Source organism: Pristiophorus japonicus, unplaced genomic scaffold (assembly GCF_044704955.1).
Source record: "Pristiophorus japonicus isolate sPriJap1 unplaced genomic scaffold, sPriJap1.hap1 HAP1_SCAFFOLD_352, whole genome shotgun sequence".
NCBI lineage: Eukaryota > Metazoa > Chordata > Chondrichthyes > Pristiophoridae > Pristiophorus > Pristiophorus japonicus.
The window spans coordinates 47,512-73,793 of NW_027253347.1; the positions used below are offsets into that span (position 1 = coordinate 47,512).

Below are 26,282 nucleotides of genomic sequence, written 5' to 3' on the forward strand. Positions count from 1 at the left end.
ATATCGAAGCGAGGAAGACTTGCTTCCACGCCAAAAAAGGATGAGTATACAGGTGTTTCAATGCAGGACCTAATATTCCAGATCCCGAACTACATCCTGAAGGGTGGAAGATGCCTGTGGGTGGATTTGTTTAACGTGGGGTGACCGTTGCACACCAGCCACCACACGGGCTTGACAGAGCGAGGTCTTGGTCCAGTGGCAAGGGTTAACCAGGACCACTGGAGACCAGCTCTGCTGCACGGACCCAGTGCGCGCACACATATCGCAGTGTGGGCTGGTCCGTGCTGTCCCTGGGCCCTCGCCTCTCCTGGGCCCCGAACTCACTCCTCTCCCGGGCCCCGATCACATCCCTCTCGGAACACTTGCCTCTCCTTCGCCCCGACCTCGCCGCTCCTGCTGTACCTGCCCGCACTGCAGTCAGCCGTCGCCCTCCTGCAGCAGCACATCAAACAGCAGATGTATGAATGACCAGCTCACCTGTTCTGGTGGTGTGGGTCGAGGGCCAAACATTGGCCCGGCCAATTATTTGCTCTTCAAATAGTCCCAAGGGATCTTTTATATGGGCGACGGGGTGTCACCTCAATGGCCCAACTCATCTGATAATGCAGCACTCCCTCAATACTGCCCTAGAATGTCAGCCTCGATAGTGAACTCCAGTCTGTAGTGGGCATGAATTCACACCCTCTGAGCCGAGGGGTGAGAGTCTGTCTATGGCAGCTCTGATCCTCTTGGCTTCACATGATACCCAAGGACCGCTGCTGACTCCCGTTCTCCCCATCGGTCCCCCCCCACCCTTAGAAACATAGAAATTTACAGCGCAGAAGGAGGCCATTTCGGCCCATCGTGTCCGCGCCTAATCAGGCACAACCTTCACTCCTGAAGGCAGGAAAATGCATCCCTTTGTTACGGTGAAGCCCCATCACCAAGATATGGACTCATGTCCATCATACCAAGCAAAGTGAATCTCCCCTTTGGAGCCATAAGCAATATAACTCACCCCACCCCATGGCCCCCCGCCCCTCCCCCAACGTACCAACTTGAAAGTATCAGGAGCCTGGCCACCTTTACCCTTGTTTGAGGTTAATGATGTCCATCAGAAATGATCTAACTCAGCATGGGCCAGAGGTCCAATAAGACACGTAGCTGATGTCTGTACCTTCGAGTCACACCACACCATGAACCTATCGAAATGTCATGTCGACCTTAATACTAACAGTAGGCAGTAGGAAATTATTTCCTGTGGTATGTTTTCAACTCAATGAAAATTTTTATTACAGTAGAGTTCTAACAAAGAGAGAAGTCGAATTTGTAGCCTATGTTCAGGATGTGCCAAAGCAATTTAGAGCCAATTCATTACTTTTGTAGTTTATTCACTGTTATGTATCAAGGGACAGAGAGGCAGTCAGTGCCTGCTGGAAGGGGCACTTCGAGGATCTCCTCAACCAAGACTCTGTCTTTGCCGTGAGTGTCCTGGACTCCATCGCGCAGCATGCTACCCGTCACCAGCTCGGCACAACCCCAGCCCGGCACGAGGTAGAAAAGGCCATCTGTCAGCCGAAGAACAACAAGGCCTCAGGAGCAGAAGGAATCCCCACTGAAGCACTAAAGCATGGCGGAGAAGTACTCTTGGCCTGAATTCACGATCTCATCTCTCTGATCTGGAGGGAGGAGAGCATGCTGGGGGATCTTAGAGACCCGTAATCGTGACCATCTTCAAGAAAGGGGATAAGTCCGACTGCGGTAATTACAAAGGCGTTTCCCTGCTGTCTGCCGCAGAAAAAAATCATCACAAGAGTCCTCAGGATATTGGTGAGACCACACCTGGAATACTGCGTGCAGGTTTGGTTTCTGTGTTTACGAAAGGATATACTTGCTTTGGAGGGAGTTCAGAGAAGGTTCACTGGGTTGATTCTGGAGATGAGGGGGTTGACTTATGAAGATATGTTGAGTAGGCTGAGCCTCTACTCATTGGAATTCAGAATGAGAGGTGATCTTATCGAAACATATAAGATAATGAGGGGGGCTGGACAAGGTGGATGCAGAGAGAATGTTTCCACGCATAGGGGAAACTAAAACTAGGGGACATAGTTTCAGAATGAGGGGCCGCCCATTTAAAACTGAGATGAGGAGAAATTTCTTCTCTGAGGGTTGTAAATCTGTGGAATTCTCTGCCCCAGCGAGCTGTGGAGCTGGGACATTGAATATATTTAAGGCAGAGATGTACAGATTTTTGAGCAATAAGGGAGTGAAGGGTTATGGGGAGCGGGCGGGGAAGTGGAGCTGAGTCCATGATCGGATTGAATGGCGGAGCAGGCTCGAGGGGCCAGGTGGCTGACTCCTGTTTCTATTTCTTATGGTTGTTATGTTCAATCGTTTCCTCCCGTGTCTGAAGAGCTCCCCCCAGAGTCGCAATGCGGATTCCCTGCACTAAGGGGTACAATGGACATGATCTTCACCGCACGACAGCCACAAGAGAAATGCAGGGAACAGCATCAACCTCTGTTCATGGCTCTGTCAACCGCGAGGGATGATGAAGTGTCCTTCTCAAATTCGGCTGTCCTCAAAAATTCGGTTCATCCTCCACCTGCTTCACGATGACACGCAAGCCGTGATCCTGACCCAATACACGTGCAGACCGGGGTCAAGCCAGGCTGTTTCATCGCACCGATAAAAGCAAAATACTGCGGATGCTGAAATCTGGAATAAAAACAGAAAATTCTGGAAATCTCAGCGGGAGGGGCAGCATCTGTCGAGAGAGAAACAGAGTTAACGTTTCGGGTCGATGACCTTTCGTCAGAACTGTTCAGAAAGAACCGATTGTTAAGGAGCGCTCAAACGGGGAGGGGAGGGAAGAACAAAAGGGAAGGTCTGTGATAGGGTGGAAGGCAGGAGAGATTTGAGAGACAAAAGGGATGCTGGGCCGACGAGATGGTGATGGCAGAGGTTAGTAAAAGATTAGTTTAGATAGGGTGTGACTAGCAGGATAATTACCAGCCTTCGGCCGTCTGAGGAAGAGAGTGTTTGAAGACCAGGCCCTCAAATCTGCCACCAAGCTCATGGTCTACAGGGCTGTAGTAATCCCTGCCCTCCTGTATGGATCAGAGACATGGACCATGTACAGTAGACACATCAAATCGCTGGAGAAATACCACCAACGATGCCTCCGCAAGATCCTGCAAATCCCCTGGGAGGACAGACACACCAACATTAGCGTCCTCGACCAGGCCAACATCCCCAGCATGGAAGCACTGACCACACTTGATCAGCTCCGCTGGGCGGGCCACATTGTCCGCATGCCAGATACAAGACTCCCAAAGCAAGCGCTCTACTCGGAACTCCTTCATGGCAAACGAGCCAAAGGTGGGCAGAGGAAACGTTACAGGGACACCCTCAAAGCCTCCCTGATAAAGTGCAACATCCCCACTGACACCTGGGAGTCCCTGGGCCAAAGTCCGCCCTCAAATAACTTGTGAAAACTTTTTTAAAACTCAGGAAGAAACATTTAAAACTTCTGAAGAAACTTTTAACCAACGTAGAGGAACTTTCAAGAATTCTTTTGTTTTAAATTTTTTTATTGTGGAATTGCATCCGGGAGGGCGCTGAGCACCTCGAGTCTCGTCGCCGAGAGCATGCAGAAACCAAGTGCAGGTAGCGGAAGGAGCGTGCGGCAAACCAGTCCCACCCTCCCCTTCCCTCAACCACTGTCTGTCCCACCTGTGACAGGGACTGTGGTTCCCGTATTGGACTGTTCAGTCACCTCAGGACTCATGTTAAGAATGGAAGCAAGTCTTCCTCGATTCCAAGGGACTGCCTATGATGATGATGATGAATTACCAGCTGCCATGGGAAACACAGAGAGAAAAAAATACATAAGAGCAAAATATGGGCAGAGGTTAACATCTGAAATTGTTGAACTTGATGTTGAGTCCAGGAGGCTGTAAAGTGCCTAAACGAAAGATGAGGTGCTGTTCCTCGAGCTTGCGTTGAGCTTCGTTGCAACAGTGCAGGAGACCGAAAACGGAGAGGTCAGTGTGGGAGTGGAGCAGGTGACCGGAAGCTCGGGGTCACGCTTACGGACTGAACGGAGGTGTTCTGCAAAGCGGGCGCCAAATCTACGCTTGGTCTCCCCAGTGTAGAGGAGACCACATCGTGAGCAGCGAATACAGTGTACTAAATTGGAAGAAGTACAAGTAAATCGCTGTGTCACCTGCAAGGAGTGTTTGGGGCCCTGGATAGTGGGAAGGGAGGGGGTAAAAGGGCAGGTGTTGCATCTCCTGCGCTTGCACAGGAAGGTGCTGGGGGATGGGGAGAGGGTGCTGGGGGTGACTGCGGAATGGACCAGGGTGTCGGCGAGGGAGCGGTCCCTTCAGAACGCTGAGAGGGGAGGGGAGGGGAAGATGTGATTGGTGGTGGGATCACGCTGGAGATGGCGGAGGATGATCCGTTGAACGTGGAGGCTGGTGGGGTGACAGTTGAGGACAGGGGGAACCTTGTCATGGTTCTGAGGGGAACCCTGCTGTGGTTCTCAGAGGGAGGGCGAGAGCTGAGAGCAGAGGTGCGGGAAATAGAACGGACACGGTCGAAGGCCACATTAACCACTGTGGAGGGGAATCCTCGGTTGAGGAAAAAGGAAGACATGTCAGAGGCACTAGTGTGGAAGGTGGCATCATCAGAGCAGATGCGAGGGAGACGGAGAAACTGGGAAAACGGGTTGGAGTCCTTACAGGATGCGAGGTGGGAGGAAGGATAGTTGAAGGTGCTGTGGGAGTCAGTAGGCTAATAGTGAGTGTCTCTGAGCCATACAGGAGGGCGGGTATCACTACGGCCCTGTAGACCATGAGCTTGGTGGCAGTTTTGAGGGTCTGATCTTCAAACACTCTTTTCCTCAGGCGGCCGAAGGCTGCACTGGCGCACTGGAGGCGGTGTTGAATCTCGTCATCAATGTCTGCCCTTGTCGATAAGAGGCTCCCGAGGTATGGGAAATGGTCCACATTATCCCAGGCCGCGCCATGGATCTTGATGACTGGGGGGCAGGGCTGTGTGGCGAGGACAGATTGGTGGAGGACCTTTGTCTTACGGATGTTTAGTGTAAGAACCATGCTTTCTTACGCCTCAGTAAATACGTCGACTATGTCCTGGCCAAAGACCAGTCCGCCCTAAGTGGAGGAAGTGCATCCGGGAGGGCGCTGAGCACCTCGAGTCTCGTCGCCGAGAGCATGCAGAAACCAAGCGCAGGCAGCGGAAGGAGCGTGCGGCAAACCAGTCCCATCCTCCCCTTCCCTCAACCACTGTCTGTCCCACCTGTGACAGGGACTGTAATTCCCATATTGGACTGTTCAGTCACCTAAGGACTCATGTTAAGAGTGGAAGCAAATCTTCCTCGATTCCGAGAGACTGCCTATGATGATGATAATGAGTGAATGTTTGTCAATAGTTGATCACCAGAAATGGAGACAGAGAAGCATAGAAACATAGAAAATAGGTGCAGGAGTAGGCCATTCGGCCCTTCGAGCCTGCACCACCATTCAATAAGATCATTCCCTTCAGTATCCCTTTCCTGCTTTCTCTCCATACTCCTTGATCCCTTTAGCCGTAAGGACCACATCTAACTCCCTCTTGAATATATCCAACAAACTGGCCTCAACAACTCTCTGCGGCAGGGAATTCCACAGGTTCACCACTCTCTGAGTGAAGAAGTTTCTCCTCATCTCGGTCCTAAATGGCTTACCCCTTATCCTTAGACTGTGACCCCTGGTTCTGGACTTCCCCAACATTGGGAACATTCTTCCTGCATCTAACCTGTCTGGTCCAGTCAGAATTTTATATGTTTCTATGAGATCCCCTCTCATTCTTCTAAACTCCAGTGAATATAAGTTAGTCGATCCAGTCTCTCTTCATATGTCAGTCCTGCCATCCCGGGAATCAGTCTGGTGAACCTTCGCTGCACTCCCTCAATAGCAAGAATGTCCTTCCTCAGATTAGGAGACCAAAACTCAACACAATATTCCAGGTGAGGCCTCACCAAGGCCCTGTACAACTGCAGTAAGACCTCCCTGCTCCTATACTCAAATCCCCTAGCTATTGTCGAAATCTCGACTCCCGATAAATGACTCAGACACCTTCAGCTCCGGCAGAAGTTTCTTTAATTTACTTGCAGCAAGGGGTCAAAGGCTACGTGGAGACCCCCCCCTCCCCCCGAAATAGTACAATTTCACGAGATATTTATACAGTAAAACCCAAGTTATGGCCTCTCCCTGTGTATTGGCTCTGTCTCGCAGTCAGTGAATACAGATAAAGAGTTAATTACTACATCCTTGTCCTGACATGGTTTCCAGATATTTCCTTTTGTCAGGGTTATTAGTTGGCCAGCCGGCCATTACTCGATGAGAGTGTGGTAATGAGCTATTACCGGCATTGCATTGTGTCAGGATTGTCCAGTTTCCTGGTCAGTTATCTTTTTGCATCAAATGGATGAGGTCTGTACAAGAGATAATGGCTGGTGGTTTGAGTACTTCGAAAAGGATGGGATGGAGTCGAACTGGTGTTGTATGGACAATAGGAGAGCACCATGGGGGGTACTTGTCTCAGCAGGACTTGTCTCCCAGCTGTCTGATGGCTATCAGCCATTTCAAGCCAGGTTTAGCTGTTTATGCAAACCGACTGCTTGTTGTAGGAATTTCTGGAAGGAGCAGGACTCCATTTTGTTTTATATTAAAAAGGGCACAAAAATACCGTGTGGTACAGCTTAGATAAAAATACATTTCCACACTATGAAGGCCAACATGCCATTTGCCTTCTTCACCGCCTGCTGTACCTGCATGCCAACTTTCAATGACTGATGTACCATGACACCCAGATCTCGTTGCACCTCCCCTTTTACTAATCTGTCACCATTCAGATAATAATCTGCCTTCCTGTTTTTACCATCAAAGTGGATAACCTCACATTTATCCACATTATACTGCATCTGCCATGTATTTGCCCACTCACCTAACCTATCCAAGTCACCCTGCAGCCTCTTAGCATCCTCCTCACAGCTCACACCGCCACCCAGTTTAGTATCATCTGCAAACTTGGAGATATTACACTCAATTCCTTCATCTAAATCATTGATGTATATTGTAAATAGCTGGGGTCCCAGCACTGAGCCCTGCGGCACCCCACTAGTCACTGCCTGCCATTCTAAAAAGGACTCATTTATCCCGACTCTCTGCTTCCTGTCTGCCAACCAGTTCTCTATCCACGTCAGTATATTACCCCCAATAACATGTGCTTTGATTTTGCACACTAATCTCCTGTGTGGAACTTGTCAAAAGCCAATTGAAAGTCCAAATACACCACATCCACTGGTTCTCCCTTGTCCACTCTACTAGTTACATCCTCAAAAAATTCTGGAAGATTTGTCAAGCATGATTTCCCTTTCATACATCCATGCTGACTTGGACCGATCCTGTCCCTGCTTTCCAAATGCGCAATTATTTCATCTTTAATAATTGATTCCAACATTTTCCCCACTACTGATGTCAGGCTAACTGGTCTATAATTACCCGTTTTCTCTCTCCCTCCTTTCTTAAAAAGTGGTGTTACATTAGCTACCCTCCAGTCCATAGGAACTGATCCAGAGTCGATAGACTGTTGGAAAATGATCACCAATGCATCCACTATTTCTAGGACCACTTCCTTACGTACTCTGGGATGCAGACTATCAGGCCCCGGGGATTTATCGGCCTTCAATCCCATCAATTTCTGAGAAAGGGGAAGGATCAGAGATCTTCCTCGCTGCAATGCTTCATCTCACCTTTAACAAGCTCCCCGCTGGAGTGGAGTTAATCTACAGGACAACCTGCAAATTGTTCAACCTCCGACGCCTGCAGTCCAGATGCAATGTTGCTCCAACCTCTGTCACTGAATTACAGTATGCAGATGACGCTTGTGTTTATGCACACTCTGAATCTGAACTCGAAACCATCGTTGACACCTTCACTGAAGCGTACGAGAGTGTGGGCCTCACATTAAACATCCATAAGACAAAAGTCCTCTACCAAGCTGCCCCGGCCATACAGTACTGTTCCCAGGTCATCAAGATTCATGAGAGACCATGGACAATGTGGACATTCCCATACCTCGGAGCCTACTATTAGCAAGGGCAGACATTGATGACAAAGTCCAACACCGCCTTCAGTGTGCCAGTGTAGCCTTCAAAGTGTTCGAAACCCAGGATCTCAAACCCGGCACCAAACTCATGGTCTACAGAGCAGTAGTGATACCCGCCCTCCTATATGCTTCAGAGACATGGACTATGTACAGTAGGCACCTCAAAGCACTGGAGAAGTACCACCAACGCTGCCTCCGCGAGATCCTGCAAATTTACTGGCAGGATAGGCGTACCAACATTAGCGTCCTCGCTCAGGCCAACATCCCCAGCTTCGAGGCATTGACCACACTCGATGGACAGGCCACATTGTCCAATGGACAGGCCACATTGTCCGCATGCCCGATACTAGACTCTCGAAACAAGCGCTCTATTCCAAGCTACGTCACGGCAAGCGAGCCCCAGGTGGGCTGAGAAAAGGCTTCAAGGACACCCTCAAAGCCTCTATAGGGAAAAAATGCGACATCCCCACCGACACCTGGGAATCCTTAGCCCAGGGCCACTCAAAGTGGAGGAGGAGCATCCGAGAAGTCATCGAACATCTTCGCCGCGAGCACGCAGAGGCCAAGTGCAAACAGCAGAAGGAGCGCACGATGACCCAGGCACCCCACCCACCCGTCCCTCCAACCACCATCTGCCCCACCTGTGACAGAGACTGTAGGTCCCGCGTTGGTCTCTTCAATCACCTGAGAACGCGTGTTAGTGTGGAAGCAAGTCATCCTCGACCCTGGGGGATTGTCTCAGAGCAGTCAAACTCCATGCAAGTGGGCAAACACGTGGCAGATGCAGTATAATGTGGATAAATGTGAGGTTATCCACTTTGGTGGCAAAAACACAAAGGCAGAATATTATCTGAATGGTGACAGATTAGTAAAAGGGGAGGTGCAACGAGACCTGGGTGTCATGGTACATCAGTCATTGAAAGTTGGCATGCAGGTACAGCAGGCGGTGAAGAAGGCAAATGGTATGTTGGCCTTCATAGCGAGGGGATTTGAGTATAGGAGCAGGGAGGTCTTACTGCAGTTGTACAGGGCCTTAGTGAGGCCTTATCTGGAATATTGTGTTCAGTTTTGATCTCCTAAACTGAGGAAGGACGTTCTTGCTATTGAGGGAGTGCTGCGAAGGTTCACCAAACTGATTCCCGGGATGGCAGGACTGACATATGAGGAGAGACTGGATCGAATGGGCCTGTATTCACTGGAGTTGAGAAACATGAGAGGGGATCTCATCGAAACATATAAAATTCTGACGGGACTGGACAGATTAGATGCAGGAAGAATGTTCCCGATGTTGGGGAAGTCCAGAACCAGGGGTCACAGTCTAAGGATAAGGGGTAAGCCATTTAGGACTGAGATGAGGAGAAACTTCTTCACTCAGAGAGTTGTTATCCTGTGGAATTCCCTACTGCAGAGAGTTGTTGATGCCAGTTCATTGGATATATTCAAGAGGGAGTTGGATATGACCCTTACGGCTAAAGGGATCAAGGGGTATGGAGAGAAAGCAGGAAAGGGGTACTGAGGGAATGATCAGCCATGATCTTATTGAATGGTGGTGCAGACTCGAAGGGCCGAATGGACTACTCCTGCACCTATTTTCTATGTTTCTAATGTCTCAAACATCAACATCTGTTTGTGGTGGTGCTAGGTTGAGGTGTGAGTGTTGGCCAGGGGAACTTCCGTGTTCTGAGCTAGTATGATTGGATTTTTTACATCCATCCCAAGAGGCAGATGGGGCCTCTGTTTAACATCTCATCTGCAGTGTTCAGGGTATCGCACTGAAACATCACCCGAGATTATGTGGTCAAGTCCCGGAGTGGGGCTTGATCCCACAAACTTCTGACTCGGAGACCAGTCGAGACATAACAGTTAATCTTGAAGACTCAAGTTTTCCTCCGACAATTAGCCATTGGCCCTGAAATTCAGGCCTCCCCGGGTCGGTACGGAGTTCCTATGGACCCAGGAAGGCATCGGAAAAGCCGGTTTTTGCCGCGCAATGTGCATGCGCTGCAAACTGGCATTTCCGATCTGTCAAGTTACTGGCTTGATAGATAGAAACACAGAAACATAGAAAATAGGTGCAGGAGTAGGCAATTCGGCCCTTCGAGCCTGCACCGCCATTCAATAAGATCATGGCTGATCATTCCCTCAGTACCCCATTCCTGCTTTCTCTCCATACCCCTTGATCCCTTTTCAATATATCTAACGAACTGGCCTCAGCAACTCTCTGTGGTAGAGAATTCCACAGGTTACCAACTCTCTGAGTGAATAAGTTTCTCCTCATCTCGGTCCTAAATAGCTTATCCCTTATCCTTAGACTATGACCCCTGGTTCTGGACTTCCCCAACATCGGGAACATTCCCAATCCCATCAGAATTTTATGTTTGTATGAGATCCCCTCTCATCCTTCTGAACACCAGTGAATATAAGCCTAGTCGATCCAGTCTTTCTTCATATGTCAGTCCTGCCATCCTGGGAATCAGTCTGGTGAACCTTCGCTGCACTCCCTCAATAGCAAGAATGTCCTTCCTCAGATTAGGAGGCCAAAACTGAACACAATATTCCAGGTGTGGTCTTACCAAGGTCCTGTACAACTGCAGTAAGACCTCCCTGCTCATATACTCAAATCCCCTAGCTATGAAGGCCAACATACCATTTGCCTTCTTCACCACCTGCTGTACCTGTATGCCAACTTTCAATGACTGATGAACCATTACACCCAGGTCTCGTTGCACCTCCCCTTCTCCTAATCTGTCACCATTCAGATAATAATCTGCCTTCCTGTTTTTGCCACCAAAGTGGATAACCTCACATTTATCCACATTATACTGCATCTGCCATGCATTTGCCCACTCACCTAACTTGTCCAAGTCACCCTGCAGCCTCTTAGCATCCTCCTCACAGCTCACACCGCCACCCAGCTTAGTGTCATCTGTAAACTTGGAGATATTACATTCGGGAGTGAGGACATGTGTAAGTGGAAATTTCTGATATTTACGATTACAAATGTCCTCAAAAATCTTGCGCCTGAAAAAGCATGTGCATAGCCTACTGTTACAGGCGCAAGTGTTTTAAAACACTCAAAAACATATACAAATAAAGTTTTTAAAACATATTATTTCATTAAAAACCCTCCCCACAACAGTAAGTTTATTTAAAAAAGCTTTTTTAAAAATGGGGAAATTATTTTTTTTTAAAGACGTTAATAACTTTAATTTAAATGAATGTAAAATAATCATTTTCTATTTTTTATTAGTGTTTTTGGTGTTTGGGGGTCTATCACAATCATAGTAATAGGAGTTTAGGACCCTGCGGAACTCCTATTACTATGATACTTTATCTGATTGGCTGCCCAGAGCCATGTGACGCCAGCTCGAGTCCTGCACACGCACCAACGTGCACGTGCTGCGACTGGCAGTCAGGAGAGGGCTCAGCATCGGAAAGTCTAACATGGGCAGCAGCTGAAGGTAGGTGTGTATTTCTTCTCTAAAATGCACACGGGAAGGCCAAAACGGAATGTCAGGGCCATTAATCTTTTGTTGCACAATCTGCTCAATGCAATCTTCATTTTACACGCACTTTATTTTGTCCTTTTCCAGAGTACCCCATATCCTATCGAGTGATCGAAGGTCTTGGACTTTTGTTGGTTTTAGGAATAACTGGTTATCTTCTCTTCCTTTTCCTGCGTCATGAAACGATACTCAAAAGATCATTTTTGATGAAGAAGAGTAAGTTTAAACAGTAATATTTTTGTTTGTGATTACTTTTTTCCGATATTCTCCCTCTCCCCAGCTCAAGTTGCGGCCGAGTATCCTGGTCCTGAAATTGCGTGGAGGAGGGCGAATCCGCCCGGAGATCAGGATTTGGGATCAACCATGGATCCACCCTGTTATATCTGTAAACTTGTATTTATTCTGTACAGCCACCGCAGGGCTCATTCCCTGCAGTCCCAAGGGATCCCATAATCTCTTGGGAGCACAGGTATTTAAGGAGGCCTCACAGGTTGGCGAGGCAATCGGAGACCTGCAATAAAAGACTACGGTCAAACTTTACTTGGAGCTCACAGGGTTCAGTCTGACTCTTTCTCCACACATAACACACCCCATTTGCACTCTGATGAAATTCCCGCCGGAATAGAGAACAGTTTGAAAAGGCCTTGTGGCAATTGTTCTCTGATGATGGTGTTAGTGAGGCTACTGTGGAGAAATCTGAATCGTGCATTCATAGAAACATAGAAAATAGGTGCAGGAGTAGGCCATTCGGCCCTTCGAGCCTGCACCACCATTCAATAAGATCATGGCTGATCATTCCCTCAGTACCCCTTTCCTGCTTTCTCTCCATACCCCTTGATCCACTTAGCCGTAAGGGCCATATCTAACTCCCTCTTGAATATATCTAACGAACTGGCATCAACAACTCTCTGCGGTAGAGAATTCCACAGGTTCACCACTCTCTGAGTGAAGAAGTTTCTCCTCATCTGGGTCCTAGATGGCTTACCCCTTATCCTTAGACTGTGACCCCCTGGTTCTGGACTTCACCAACATCGGGAACATTCTTCCTGCATCTAACCTGTCCAGTCCCATCAGAATTTTATGTTTGTATGAGATCCCCTCTCATCCTTCTAAACTCCAGTGAATATAAGCCTAATCAATCCAGTCTTTCTTCATATATCAGTCCTGCCATCCCGGGAATCAGTCTAGTGAACCTTCGGTGCACTCCCTCAATACCCTCAATAGCAAGAATGTCCTTTTTCAGCTTAGGAGACCAAAACTGTACACAATACTCCAGGTGTGGTCTCACCAAGGCCCTGTACAACTGTAGCAAGACCTCCCTGCTCCTATACTCAAATCCTCTCGCTATGAAGGCCAACATACCATTTGCCTTCTTCACCGCTTGCTGTACCTGCATGCCAACTTTCAATGACTGATGTACCATGACACCCAGGTCTCGTTGCACCTCCCATTTTCCAAATCTGTCACCATTCAGATAATATTCTGCCTTCCTGTTTTTGCCCCCAAAGTGGATAACCTCACATTTATCCACATTATACTGCATCTGCCATGCATTTTCTCACTCACCTAACCTGTCCAAGTCACCCTGCAGCTTCTTAGCATCCTCCTCACAGCTCACACCGCCACCCAGCTTAGTGTCATCTGCAAACTTGGAGATATTACATTCAATTCCTTCATCCAAATCATTAATGTACATTGTAAGTAGCTGGGGTCCCAGCACTGAACCTTGCAGTACCCCACGAGTCACTGCCTGCCATTCTGAAAAGGACCAGTTTATTCCTACTCTTTGCTTCCTGTCTGCCAACCAGTTCATGAAAAGGGAAATCATGCTTGACAAATCTTCTGGAATGTTTTGAGGATGTAACTAGTAGAGTGGACAAGGGAGAACCAGTGGATGTGGTGTATTTGTAATTTCAAAAGGCTTTTGACAAGGTCCCACACAAGAGATTGGTGTGCAAAATCAAAGCACATGGTATTGGGGGTAATGTACTGACGTGGATAGAGAACTGGTTGGCAGACAGGAAGCAGAGAGTCGGGATACGCGGGTCCTTTTCAGAATGGCAGACAGTGACTAGTGGGGTGCCGCAGGGCTCAGTGCTGGGACCCCAGCTATTTACAATATACATTAATGATTTAGATGAAGGAATTGAGTGTAATATCTCCAGATGACACTAAGCTGGGTGGTGGTGTGAACTGTGAGGAGGACGCTAAAAGGCTGCAGGGTGACTTGGACAGGTTAGGTGAGTGGGCAAATGCATGGCAGATGCAGTATAATGTGGATAAATGTGAGATTATCCACTTTGGGGGCAAAAACATGAAGGCAAATATTATCTGAATGGCGGCAGATTAGGAAAAGGGGAGGTGCAACGAGACCTGGGTGTCAAGGTACATCAGTCATTGAAAGTTGGCATGCAGGTACAGCAGGCAGTGAAGGAGGCAAATGGTATGTTGGCCTTCATAGCGAGAGGATTTGAGTATAGGAGCAGGGAGGTCTTACTGCAGTTGTACAGGGCCTTGGTGAGGCCTCACCTGGAATATTGTGTTCAGTTTTGGTCTCCTAATCTGAGGAAGGACATTCTTGCTATTGAGGGAGTGCAGCGAAGGTTCACCAGACTGATTCCTGGGATGGCGGGACTGACATATGAGGAGAGACTGGATCAACTTTATACACTGGAGTTTAGAAGGATGAAAGGGGATCTCATAGAAACATATAAGATTCTGATGGGACTGGACAGGTTAGATGTGGGAAGAATTTTCCCGATGATGGGGAAATCCAGAACCAGGGAACACTGTCTAAGAATAAGTGGTTGGCCATTTAGGACTGAGATGAGGAGAAACTTCACTCAGGGAGTTGTGAACCTGTGGAATTCCCTACCGCAGAGAGTTATTGATGCCAGTTCATTGGATATATTCAAGAGGGAGTTAGATGTGGCCCTTATGGCTAAAGGGGTATGGAGAGAAAGCAGGAAAGGGGTACGGAGGGAATGATCAGCCATGATATTATTGAATGGTGGTGCAGGCTCGAAGGGCCAAATGGCCTACTCCTGCACCTATTTTCTATGTTTCTATGTTTCTCTATCCACGTCAATACATTACCCCCAATACCATGTGCTTTAATTTTGCACACTAATCTCTTGTGTGGGACCTTGTCAAAAACCTTTTAAAAGTCCAAATACACCTCATCCACTGGTTCTCCTTTGTTCACTCTACTAGTTACATCCTCAGAAAATTCTAGAAGATTTGTCAAGCATGATTTCCCTTTCATAAATCCATGCTGACTTGGACCGATCCTGTCACTGCTTTCCAAATGCGCTGCTATTACATCTTTAATGATTGATTCCAACATTTTCCCCACTACTGATGTCAGGCTAACCGGTCTATAATTACCTGTTTCTCTCTCCCTCTTTTTTTAAAAAATGGGGTTACATTCGTTACCCTCCAGTCCATTGGAACTGATCCCGAGTCGATAGACTGTTGGAAAATGATCAATGCATCCACTATTTCTAGGGCCACTTCCTTAAGTACTCTGGGATGCAGACTATCAGGCCCTGGGGATACATCGGCCTTCAATCCCATCAATTTCCCCAACACAATTTCCCGCCTAATAAGGATTTCCCTCAGTTCCTCCTTCTCACTAGACCCTCAGACACCTAGTATTTTCAGGAGGTTATTAGTGAAGACAGAACCAAGGTCATCAATCTTTCCTTTGAGTCTTCCCAGGCCATGAATAAATGTGTCCGTGTTGGAGGCAGTCACTGGCCTGGAGACTTTCCTGTTACGGGGAAAGCTTTGAAGATGTTCCTGTAGTTGCTGCTTGGTCCAGGGTGCACTACATTGATGGAAAACCCTCTGATGGTGCGGTGAGCGTGTTATTAGATCTCTCCAGTCACAGCCACCTGCCACACATGATATGAGGCAGTGCTCCAAGCCCCTCTGTACATTTCGCCGGCCTGGAAATCGGCGTGGTCCCAGCCTGCAAGACCATCAGCAGGCCGGGGCCATTGAAGGGAGCAGCGTGCGGTGCATACCACTGCAGGGAGCAGTGCGGTGCATACCACTGCAGGGAGCAGCGTGCGGTGCATACCACTGCAGGGAGCAGCGTGCGGTGCATACCACTGCAGGGAGCAGCATGCGGTGCATACCACTGCAGGGAGCAGTGTGCGGTGCATACCACTGCAGGGAGCAGCGTGCGGTGCATACCACTGCAGGGAGCAGCATGCGGTGCATACCACTGCAGGGAGCAGTGCGGTGCATACCACTGCAGGGAGCAGCGTGCGGTGCATACCACTGCAGGGAGTAGTGCGGTGCATACCACTGCAGGGAGCAGTGCGGTGCATACCACTGCAGGGAGCAGTGCGGTGCATACCACTGCAGGGAGCAGCGTGCGGTGCATACCACTGCAGGGAGCAGCGTGCGGTGCATACCACTGCAGGGAGCAGTGCGGTGCATACCACTGCAGGGAGCAGTGCGGTGCATACCACTGCAGGGAGCAGCGTGCGGTGCATACCACTGCAGGGAGCAGTGCGGTGCATACCACTGCAGGGAGCAGTGCGGTGCATACCACTGCAGGGAGCAGTGTGCGGTGCATACCACTGCAGGGAGCAGTGCGGTGCATACCACTGCAGGGAGCAGTGTGCGGTGCATACCACTGCAGGGAGCAGTGCGGTGCATACCACTGCAGGGAGCAGCGTGCGGTGCATACCACTGCAGGGAGCAGTGCGGTGCATACCACTGCAGGGAGCAGTGTGCGGTGCATACCACTGCAGGGAGCAGTGCGTGCTGCAGGAGGGCGACGGCTGTGAAGCCAGGTCGCTGATTGCAGTGCGGGCAGGCACAGCAGGAGGGGCGAAGGAGCGGCGAGAGTTTGTAGAGGGAAGTGATCGGGGTCCAGGAAAGGCGAGGGTTCGGAGCCCAGAACAGGCGAGGGCCCAGGGGCAGCACGGACCAGCCCACACTGCAATGTGTGCACACTAGGTCTGTGCAGCAGAGCTGGTCTCCAGTGGTCCTGGTTAACCCTTGCCACTGGACCAAGACCTCGCTCTGTCAAGCCCATGTGGTGGCTGGTGTGCAACGGTCACCACATGTTAAAACAATCCACCCACAGGCATCTTCCACCCTTCAGGATGTAGTTCAGGACCTGGAATATTAGGTCCTTCATTGAAACACCTGTGAACTCATCCCTGTTTGACATGGAAGCAAGTCATCCTCGCTTCGAGGGATTGCCTATGATAATGATCTGTGCATTTGATGCTCCACTGGTATCCTTCCCTTTGTGGCTGGGTTCCTGAGATCATCGTGCATTCATAGAAACATAGAAAATAGGTGCAGGAGTAGGCCATTCGGCCCTTCGAGCCTGCACCACCATTCAATAAGATCATGGCTGATCATTCCCTCAGTACCCCTTTCCTGCTTTCTCTCCATACCCCCTGATCCCTTTAGCCATAAGGGCCACATCTAACTCTCTTTTGAATATATCGAACGAACTGGCCTCAACAACTTTCTGTGGTAGAGAATTCCACAGGTTCACAATTCTCTGAGTGGAGAAGTTTCTCCTCATCTCGGTCCTAAATGGCTTACCCCTTATCCTTAGACTGTGACCCCTGGTTCTGGACTTCCCCAACATCGGGAACATTCTTCCTGCATCTAACCTGTCCAATTCCGTCAGAATTTTATTTGTTTCTATGAGATCCCCTCTCATTCTTCTAAATTCCAGTGAATATCAGCCCAGTCGATCCAGTCTCTCTTCATATGTCAATCCTGCCATCCTTGGAATCAGTCTGGTGAACATTTGCTGCACTCCCTCAACAGCAAGAATGTCCTTCCTCAGATTAGGAGACCAAAACTGAACACAATATTCCAGGTGAGGCCTCACTAAGGCCCTGTACAACTGCAGTAAGACCTCCCTGCTCCTATACTCAAATCCTCTCGCTATGAAGGCCAACATACCATTTGCCTTCTTCACCGCCTGCTGTACCTGCATGCCAACTTTCAATGACTGATGAACCATGACACCCAGGTCTCGTTGCACCTCCCCTTTTACTAATCTGTCACCATTCAGATAATATTGTGCCTTCTTGTCTTTGCCCCCAAAATGGATAACCTCACATTTATCTACATTATACTGCATCTGCCATGCATTTGCCCACTCACCTAACCTGTCCAAGTCACCCTGTAGCCTCCTAGCATCAAGTGTCAGGAGCTGACTGTTTCTGACCCTCTGCTGAGGAATATCCTCTCCCATTGCCAGATCCTCTGACTTCCTCGTATCCTGTCACTCACTCAGTGACCATTTCTGACCGACACTATCTAATTCACTCCATGTGTCTCTGGGCTGGTCATGGGCTGAATAACTGTGTTGGGTATTTCCAGGGATGGCGTCCCAGTGATTATATTCCTGGAATCTCTTCTTCTGGGCCAGCTTCCTCTGAATGTTGTGTTTTTGCTTCTTGAGGAGGTAAAAATAACAAGGGCCTCTTTAGAGTCATCATGGGCGGTCCCTCGAACAAGGATGACTTGCTTCCACAAGTGTTCACAGATGTTTCAACGAAGGACCCGTTGCTCCAGTCCTGAACTCCAATTGAAGGCTTGGAAGATGCCTGTGGTTGGATTTGTTTTAACGTGGGGTGACCGTTACACACCAGCCACCACACGGGTTTGACAGAGCGAGGTCTTGGTCCAGTGGCAAGGGTTAACCAGGACCACTGGAGACCAGATTTGCTGCACGGACCCAGTGCGCACACATCGCAGTGTGGGCTGGGCCCATGCTGCCCCCTGGGCCCTCGCCTCTCCTGGGCCCCGTACCTTCATTGGCCGCACCTTCGCCCATAATGTCCCAGGGCCTGGCCCTCCAGCTCTATTTATAGCCCCGACCTGCGGTGATGTTCTCTCACAGGTCGGGGGGGAGCCACTATGTCCCAGGGCCCGGCCCTCCAGCTCTATTTATAGCCCCTGAGAGTAGCACACATTGGGAGGAGGAACGCAGAGATCAGAAGTTTTCGAGGAAGCTTTGTCCCTTCATGTAGTTTCCCACAACGTGATCTGACGCTGACTCCGGTCGGCCAGGGGGTGAAAGTGTGAGGGAATCTTTCTCTCCAGGCCCGACTCCTTCCTCTGACCCCAGTGCAACCCCTCCATTGCTCAATTACCTCCGAGTAGCTTGGTTTCCTCCTTGGTGCCAAACACTTCTGTTGCTCATCAACAACTCCAATATTGGGATTTGCGTTGAGGCTGGGCAAGAGTTGGTGATTGCCAAACACCTCGAGCTGGGAAAGAAGTGGTCACGGGCCTTTCACTGCCCTGTGTTGCTGCTCCAGTCTGGGTGCCCACACCACTCACTGCACCAACATTTTATTGCTTCTCATTGGTACCAGTGCAAACTGCCATGCTGGGATGGCCAGAGTGAACAGTCAAATCCACAGGGATACGGGATTGTCCCAGTACCGAACTAAAATAGGCAAGTAAATTCTCATTGGCTGAGACAGGCGACAGCTCGTGTACTGGTCATATACCCTCCATGCACCTGTGTTATATCTTCACCTTTAATTCGTTCACAGAGCATCGTCATACTTTTCTGGTGTACGGAGCCCTTGCTATCATCCTTTCAAGCATACCGATTTACCAAGGATTTCTAAACAGTGAGTATTGGTGATGGACTCGGCTGGCCAGACCTCCCCGGATTAGTTACTGTGTCCCGGGGCAAACAGTGTCCTCGGGAGAGTCTCAGCTTCAGAAAACTCATCCCAATGCAGAGACTTTGGGGGCGAAATTGCACCTTTTTATAGCCATGTCTGGGCCTCCGGGGTCAAGGTATCTTTCACCCGTAGGGAGCGCTACCGCCTCCCGGGAAATTGCCCCGGAGGTCGGAGAGGCGCAGTCCTGGCGGTTAATGCTCCGGGCGACCCCACACCGCCCCAGGCTGACCCACACCGATCCCTCACCGATCCCTCACCGATCCCTCACCGCCCCAGGCTGACCCATACTGCCCCGAACCGACACCTCACCGCCCCACACCGATCCCTCACCGATCCCTCACCGATCCCTCACCGCCCCAGGCTGACCCATACTGCCCCGAACCGACACCTCACCGCCCCACACCGATCCCTCACCGATCCCTCACCGATCCCTCACCGCCACACACCGATCCCACACCAATCCCTCACCGCCCCAGGCTGACCCATACTGCCCCACACCGACCCCTCACCGCCCCACACCGATCCCTCACCGATCCCTCACCGATCCCTCACCGCCACACACCGCCCCAGGCTGACCCATACTGCCCCGCACCGACCCCTCACCGCCCCACACCGATCCCTCACCGATCCCTCACCGATCCCTCACCGATCCCTCACCGCCCCACACCGATCCCTCACCGATCCCTCACCGATCCCTCACCGATCCCTCACCGATCCCTCACCGCCCCACACCGATCCCTCACCGATCCCTCACCGATCCCTCACCGATCCCTCACCGATCCCTCACCGCCCCACACCGATCCCTCACCGATCCCTCACCGATCCCTCACCGACCCCTCACCGACCCCTCACCGATCCCTCACCGATCCCTCACCGATCCCTCACCGACCCCACACCGATCCCTCACCGATCCCTCACCGATCCCTCACCGATCCCTCACCGATCCCTCACCGACCCCACACCGATCCCTCACCGATCCCTCACCGATCCCTCACCGATCCCTCACCGATCCCACACCGATCCCTCACCGACCCCACACCGATCCCTCACCGATCCCTCACCGATCCCTCATCGCCCCACACCGGTCCCTCACACCGATCTCTCACACCGATCGCTCATTGCCCCACACCGATCTCTCACACCGACCCCTCACACCGATCTCTCATCGCCCCACACCGATCTCTCACACCGATCTCTCACACCGATCACTCACACCGATCTCTCACACCGATCACTCACACCGATCTCTCACACCGATCACTCACACCGATCTCTCACACCGATCTCTCACACCGATCTCTCACACCGATCTCTCACACCGATCGCTCATCGCCCCACACCGATCGCTCACACCGATCTCTCACACCGATCTCTCACACCGATCTCTCACACCGATCGCTCATCGCCCCACACCGACCCCTCACACCAATCGCTCATCACCCCACACCGATCTCTCACACCGATCTCTCACACCGATCTCTCACACCGATCCCTCACACCGATCTCTCACACCGATCTCTGATCGCCCCACACCAATCTCTCACACCGATCTCTCACACCGATCTCTGATCGCCCCACACCAATCTCTCACACCGATCTCTCACACCGATCTCTCGCACCGATCTCTTGCACCGATCTCTCACACCGATCACTCACACCGATGTCTCATCGCCCCACACCGATCTCTCACACCGATCTCTCACACCGATCTCTCACACCGATGTCTCATCGCCCCACACCGATCTCTCACACCGATCGCTCATCGCCCCACACCGATCTCTCACACCGATCTCTCACACCGATCTCTCACACCGATCTCTCACACCGATCTCTCACACCGATCTCTCACACCGATCTCTCACACCGATCTCTCATCGCCCCACACCGATCCCTCACACCGATCTCTCACACCGATCTCTCACACCGATCTCTCACACCGATCTCTCGCACTGATCTCTCACACCGATCTCTCACACCGATCTCTCACACCGATCTCTCACACCGATCGCTCACACCGATCTCTCACACCGATCTCTCACACCGATCTCTCACACCGATCGCTCATCGCCCCACACCGATCGCTCACACCGATCTCTCACACCGATCTCTCACACCGATCTCTCACACCGATCGCTCATTGCCCCACACCGATCTCTCACACCGACCCCTCACACCGATCTCTCATCGCCCCACACCGATCTCTCACACCGATCTCTCACACCGATCACTCACACCGATCTCTCACACCGATCACTCACACCGATCTCTCACACCGATCACTCACACCGATCTCTCACACCGATCTCTCACACCGATCTCTCACACCGATCTCTCACACCGATCGCTCATCGCCCCACACCGATCGCTCACACCGATCTCTCACACCGATCTCTCACACCGATCTCTCACACCGATCGCTCATCGCCCCACACCGACCCCTCACACCAATCGCTCATCACCCCACACCGATCTCTCACACCGATCTCTCACACCGATCTCTCACACCGATCCCTCACACCGATCTCTCACACCGATCTCTGATCGCCCCACACCAATCTCTCACACCGATCTCTCACACCGATCTCTGATCGCCCCACACCAATCTCTCACACCGATCTCTCACACCGATCTCTCGCACCGATCTCTTGCACCGATCTCTCACACCGATCACTCACACCGATGTCTCATCGCCCCACACCGATCTCTCACACCGATCTCTCACACCGATCTCTCACACCGATGTCTCATCGCCCCACACCGATCTCTCACACCGATCGCTCATCGCCCCACACCGATCTCTCACACCGATCTCTCACACCGATCTCTCACACCGATCTCTCACACCGATCTCTCACACCGATCTCTCACACCGATCTCTCACACCGATCTCTCATCGCCCCACACCGATCCCTCACACCGATCTCTCACACCGATCTCTCACACCGATCTCTCACACCGATCTCTCGCACTGATCTCTCACACCGATCTCTCACACCGATCTCTCACACCGATCTCTCACACCGATCGCTCATCGCCCCACACCGACCCCTCACACCGATCCCTCACACCGATCTCTCACACCGATCCCTCACACCGATCTCTCACACCGATCTCTCACACCGATCTCTCACACCGATCTCTCACACCGATCTCTCACACCGGTCTCTCACACCGATCTCTCACACCGATCGCTCACACCGATCTCTCACACCGATCTCTCACACCGATCGCTCACACCGATCTCTCACACCGATCTCTCACACCGATCGCTCATCGCCCCACACCGATCTCTCACACCGATCTCTCACACCGATCTCTCACACCGATCGCTCACACCGATCTCTCACACCGATCTCTCACACCGATCTCTCACACCGATCGCTCATCGCCCCACACCGATCGCTCACACCGATCTCTCACACCGATCTCTCACACCGATCTCTCACACCGATCGCTCATCGCCCCACACCGATCTCTCACACCGATCGCTCACACCGATCGCTCACACCGATCTCTCACACCGATCTCTCACACCGATCGCTCATCGCCCCACACCGATCTCTCACACCGATCGCTCACACCGATCTCTCACACCGATCTCTCACACTGATCTCTCACACCGATCGCTCATCACCCCACACCGATCTCTCACACCGATCGCTCACACCGATCTCTCACACCGATCTCTCACACCGATCTCTCACACCGATCTCTCACACCGATCTCTCACACCGATCTCTCACACCGATCTCTCACACTGATCGCTCATCACCCCACACCGATCTCTCACACCGATCTCTCACACCGATCTCTCACACCGATCTCTCACACCGATCTCTCACACCGATCTCTCACACCGATCTCTCACACCGATCTCTCACACCGATCTCTCACACCGATCTCTCACACCGATCCCTCACACCGATCCCTCACACCGATCTCTCACACCGATCTCTCACACCGATCCCTCACACCGATCTCTCATCGCCCCACACCGATCTCTCACACCGATACCTCACACCGATCCCTCACACCGATCTCTCATCGCCCCACACCGATCTCTCACACCGATCGCTCACACCGATCTCTCATCGCCCCACACCAATCTCTCACACCGATCCCTCACACCGATCCCTCACACCGATCTCTCATCGCCCCACACCGATCCCTCACACCGATCCCTCACACCGATCTCTCATCGCCCCACACCGATCTCTCACACCGATCTCTCACACCGATCCCTCACACCGATCTCTCACACCGATCTCTCACACCGATCTCTCACACCGATCTTTCACACCGATCTCTCACACCGATCTCTCACACCGATCTCTCACACCGATCTCTCACACCGATCTCTCACACCGATCCCTCACACCGATCTCTCACACCGATCTCTCATCACCCCACACCGATCTCTCACACCGATCTCTCACACCGATCTCTCACACCGATCTCTCACACCGATCTCTCATCACCCCACACCGATCTCTCACACCGGTCTCTCACACCGATCTCTCACACCGATCGCTCACACCGATCTCTCACACCGATCTCTCACACCGATCTCTCACACCGATCTCTCACACCGATCGCTCATCGCCCCACACCGATCTCTCACACCGATCGCTCATCGCCCCACACCGATCTCTCACACCGATCTCTCACACCGATCCCTCACACCGATCTCTCACACCTATCTCTGATCGCCCCACACCAATCTCTCACACCAATCTCTCACACCGATCTCTCACACCGATCTCTCACACCGATCCCTCACACCGATCTCTCATCACCCCACACCGATCTCTCACACCGATCTCTCACACCGATCTCTCACACCGATCCCTCACACCGATCTCTCATCACCCCACACCGATCTCTCACACCGAACTCTCACACCGATCTCTCACACCGATCGCTCATCACCCCACACCGATCTCTCACACCGAACTCTCACACCGATCTCTCACACCGATCGCTCATCACCCCACACCGATCTCTCACACCGAACTCTCACACCGATCTCTCACACCGATCTCTCACACCGATCTCTCACACCGATCTCTCACACCGATCTCTCATCACCCCACACCGATCTCTCACACCGATCTCTCACACCGATCTCTCACACCGATCTCTCACACCGATCTCTCACACCGATCTCTCACACCGATCTCTCACACCGATCTCTCACACCGATCTCTCACACCGATCTCTCATCGCCACACACCGATCTCTCACACCGATCTCTCACACCGATCTCTCACACCGATCTCTCACACCGATCTCTCACACCGATCTCTCACACCGATCTCTCACACCGATGTCTCATCGCCCCACACCGATCCCTCACACCAATCTCTCACACCGATCTCTCACACCGATCTCTCACACCGATCCCTCACACCGATCTCTCACACCGATCTCTCACACCGATCTCTCACACCGATCTCTCACACCGATCTCTCACACCGATCACTCATCGCCCCACACCGATCTCTCACACCGATCTCTCACACCGATCTCTCACACCGATCTCTCACACCGATCTCTCACACCGATCCCTCACACCGATCTCTCACACCGATCTCTCACACCGATCTCTCACACCGATCTCTCACACCGATCTCTCATCGCCCCACACCGATCTCTCACACCGATCCCTCACACCGATCTCTCACACCGATCTCTCACACCGATCTCTCACACCGATCTCTCACACCGATCTCTCACACCGATCTCTCACACCGATCTCTCATCGCCACACACCGATCTCTCACACCGATCTCTCACACCGATCTCTCACACCGATCTCTCACACCGATCTCTCACACCGATCTCTCACACCGATCTCTCACACCGATCTCTCACACCGGTCTCTCACACCGATCTCTCACACCGATCTCTCACACCGATCCCTCACACCGGTCTCTCACACCGATCTCTCACACCGATCGCTCACACCGATCGCTCACACCGATCTCTCACACCGATCTCTCACACCGATCGCTCACACCGATCGCTCACACCGATCTCTCACACCGATCTCTCACACCGATCTCTCACACCGATCTCTCACACCGATCGCTCATCGCCCCACACCGATCGCTCACACCGATCTCTCACACCGATCTCTCACACCGATCGCTCACACCGATCTCTCACACCGATCTCTCACACCGATCTCTCACACCGATCTCTCACACCGATCTCTCACACCGATCTCTCACACCGATCTCTCACACCGATCTCTCACACCGATCCCTCACACCGATCTCTCACACCGATCTCTCATCGCCCCACACCGATCTCTCACACCGATCCCTCACACCGATCCGTCACCGCAACACCGACCCCTCACACCGATCTCTCATCGCCCCACACCGACCCCTCACACCGATCTCTCACACCGATCGCTCAAACCGATCTCTCAAACCGATCTCTCATCGTCCCACACCGATCCCTCACACCGATCTCTCACACCGATCTCTCACACCGATCTCTCATCGCCCCACACCGATCTCTCACACCGATCTCTCACACCGATCCCTCACACCGATCTCTCATCGCCCCACACCGATCTCTCACACCGATCTCTCACACCGATCTCTCACACCGATCTCTCACACCGATCGCTCATCGCCCCACACCGATCTCTCACACCGATCTCTCACACCGATCTCTCACACCGATCGCTCATCGCCCCACACCGATCGCTCACACCGAACTCTCACACCGATCTCTCACACCGATCGCTCATCACCCCACACCGATCCCTCACACCGAACTCTCACACCGATCTCTCACACCGATCGCTCATCACCCCACACCGATCCCTCACACCGATCTCTCACACCGATCTCTCATCGCCCCACACCGATCTCTCACACCGATCTCTCACACCGATCTCTCACACCGATCGCTCATC

At 51.6% G+C, this 26,282-nt stretch overlaps 1 protein-coding gene across 1 annotated transcript in view; it reads left to right on the forward strand.

Annotated features, from left to right (window-relative positions):
* Positions 1-26,282, forward strand: part of LOC139250222 (uncharacterized) — a 157,427-nt gene that overhangs the window by 44,637 nt on the left and 86,508 nt on the right. Inside the window, exons 6-7 of the mRNA XM_070872718.1 lie at positions 11,748-11,876; positions 19,214-19,294. Of these exons, the coding sequence (XP_070728819.1) occupies positions 11,748-11,876; positions 19,214-19,294 (210 nt within the window). The remainder of the gene's footprint in view (positions 1-11,747; positions 11,877-19,213; positions 19,295-26,282) is intronic.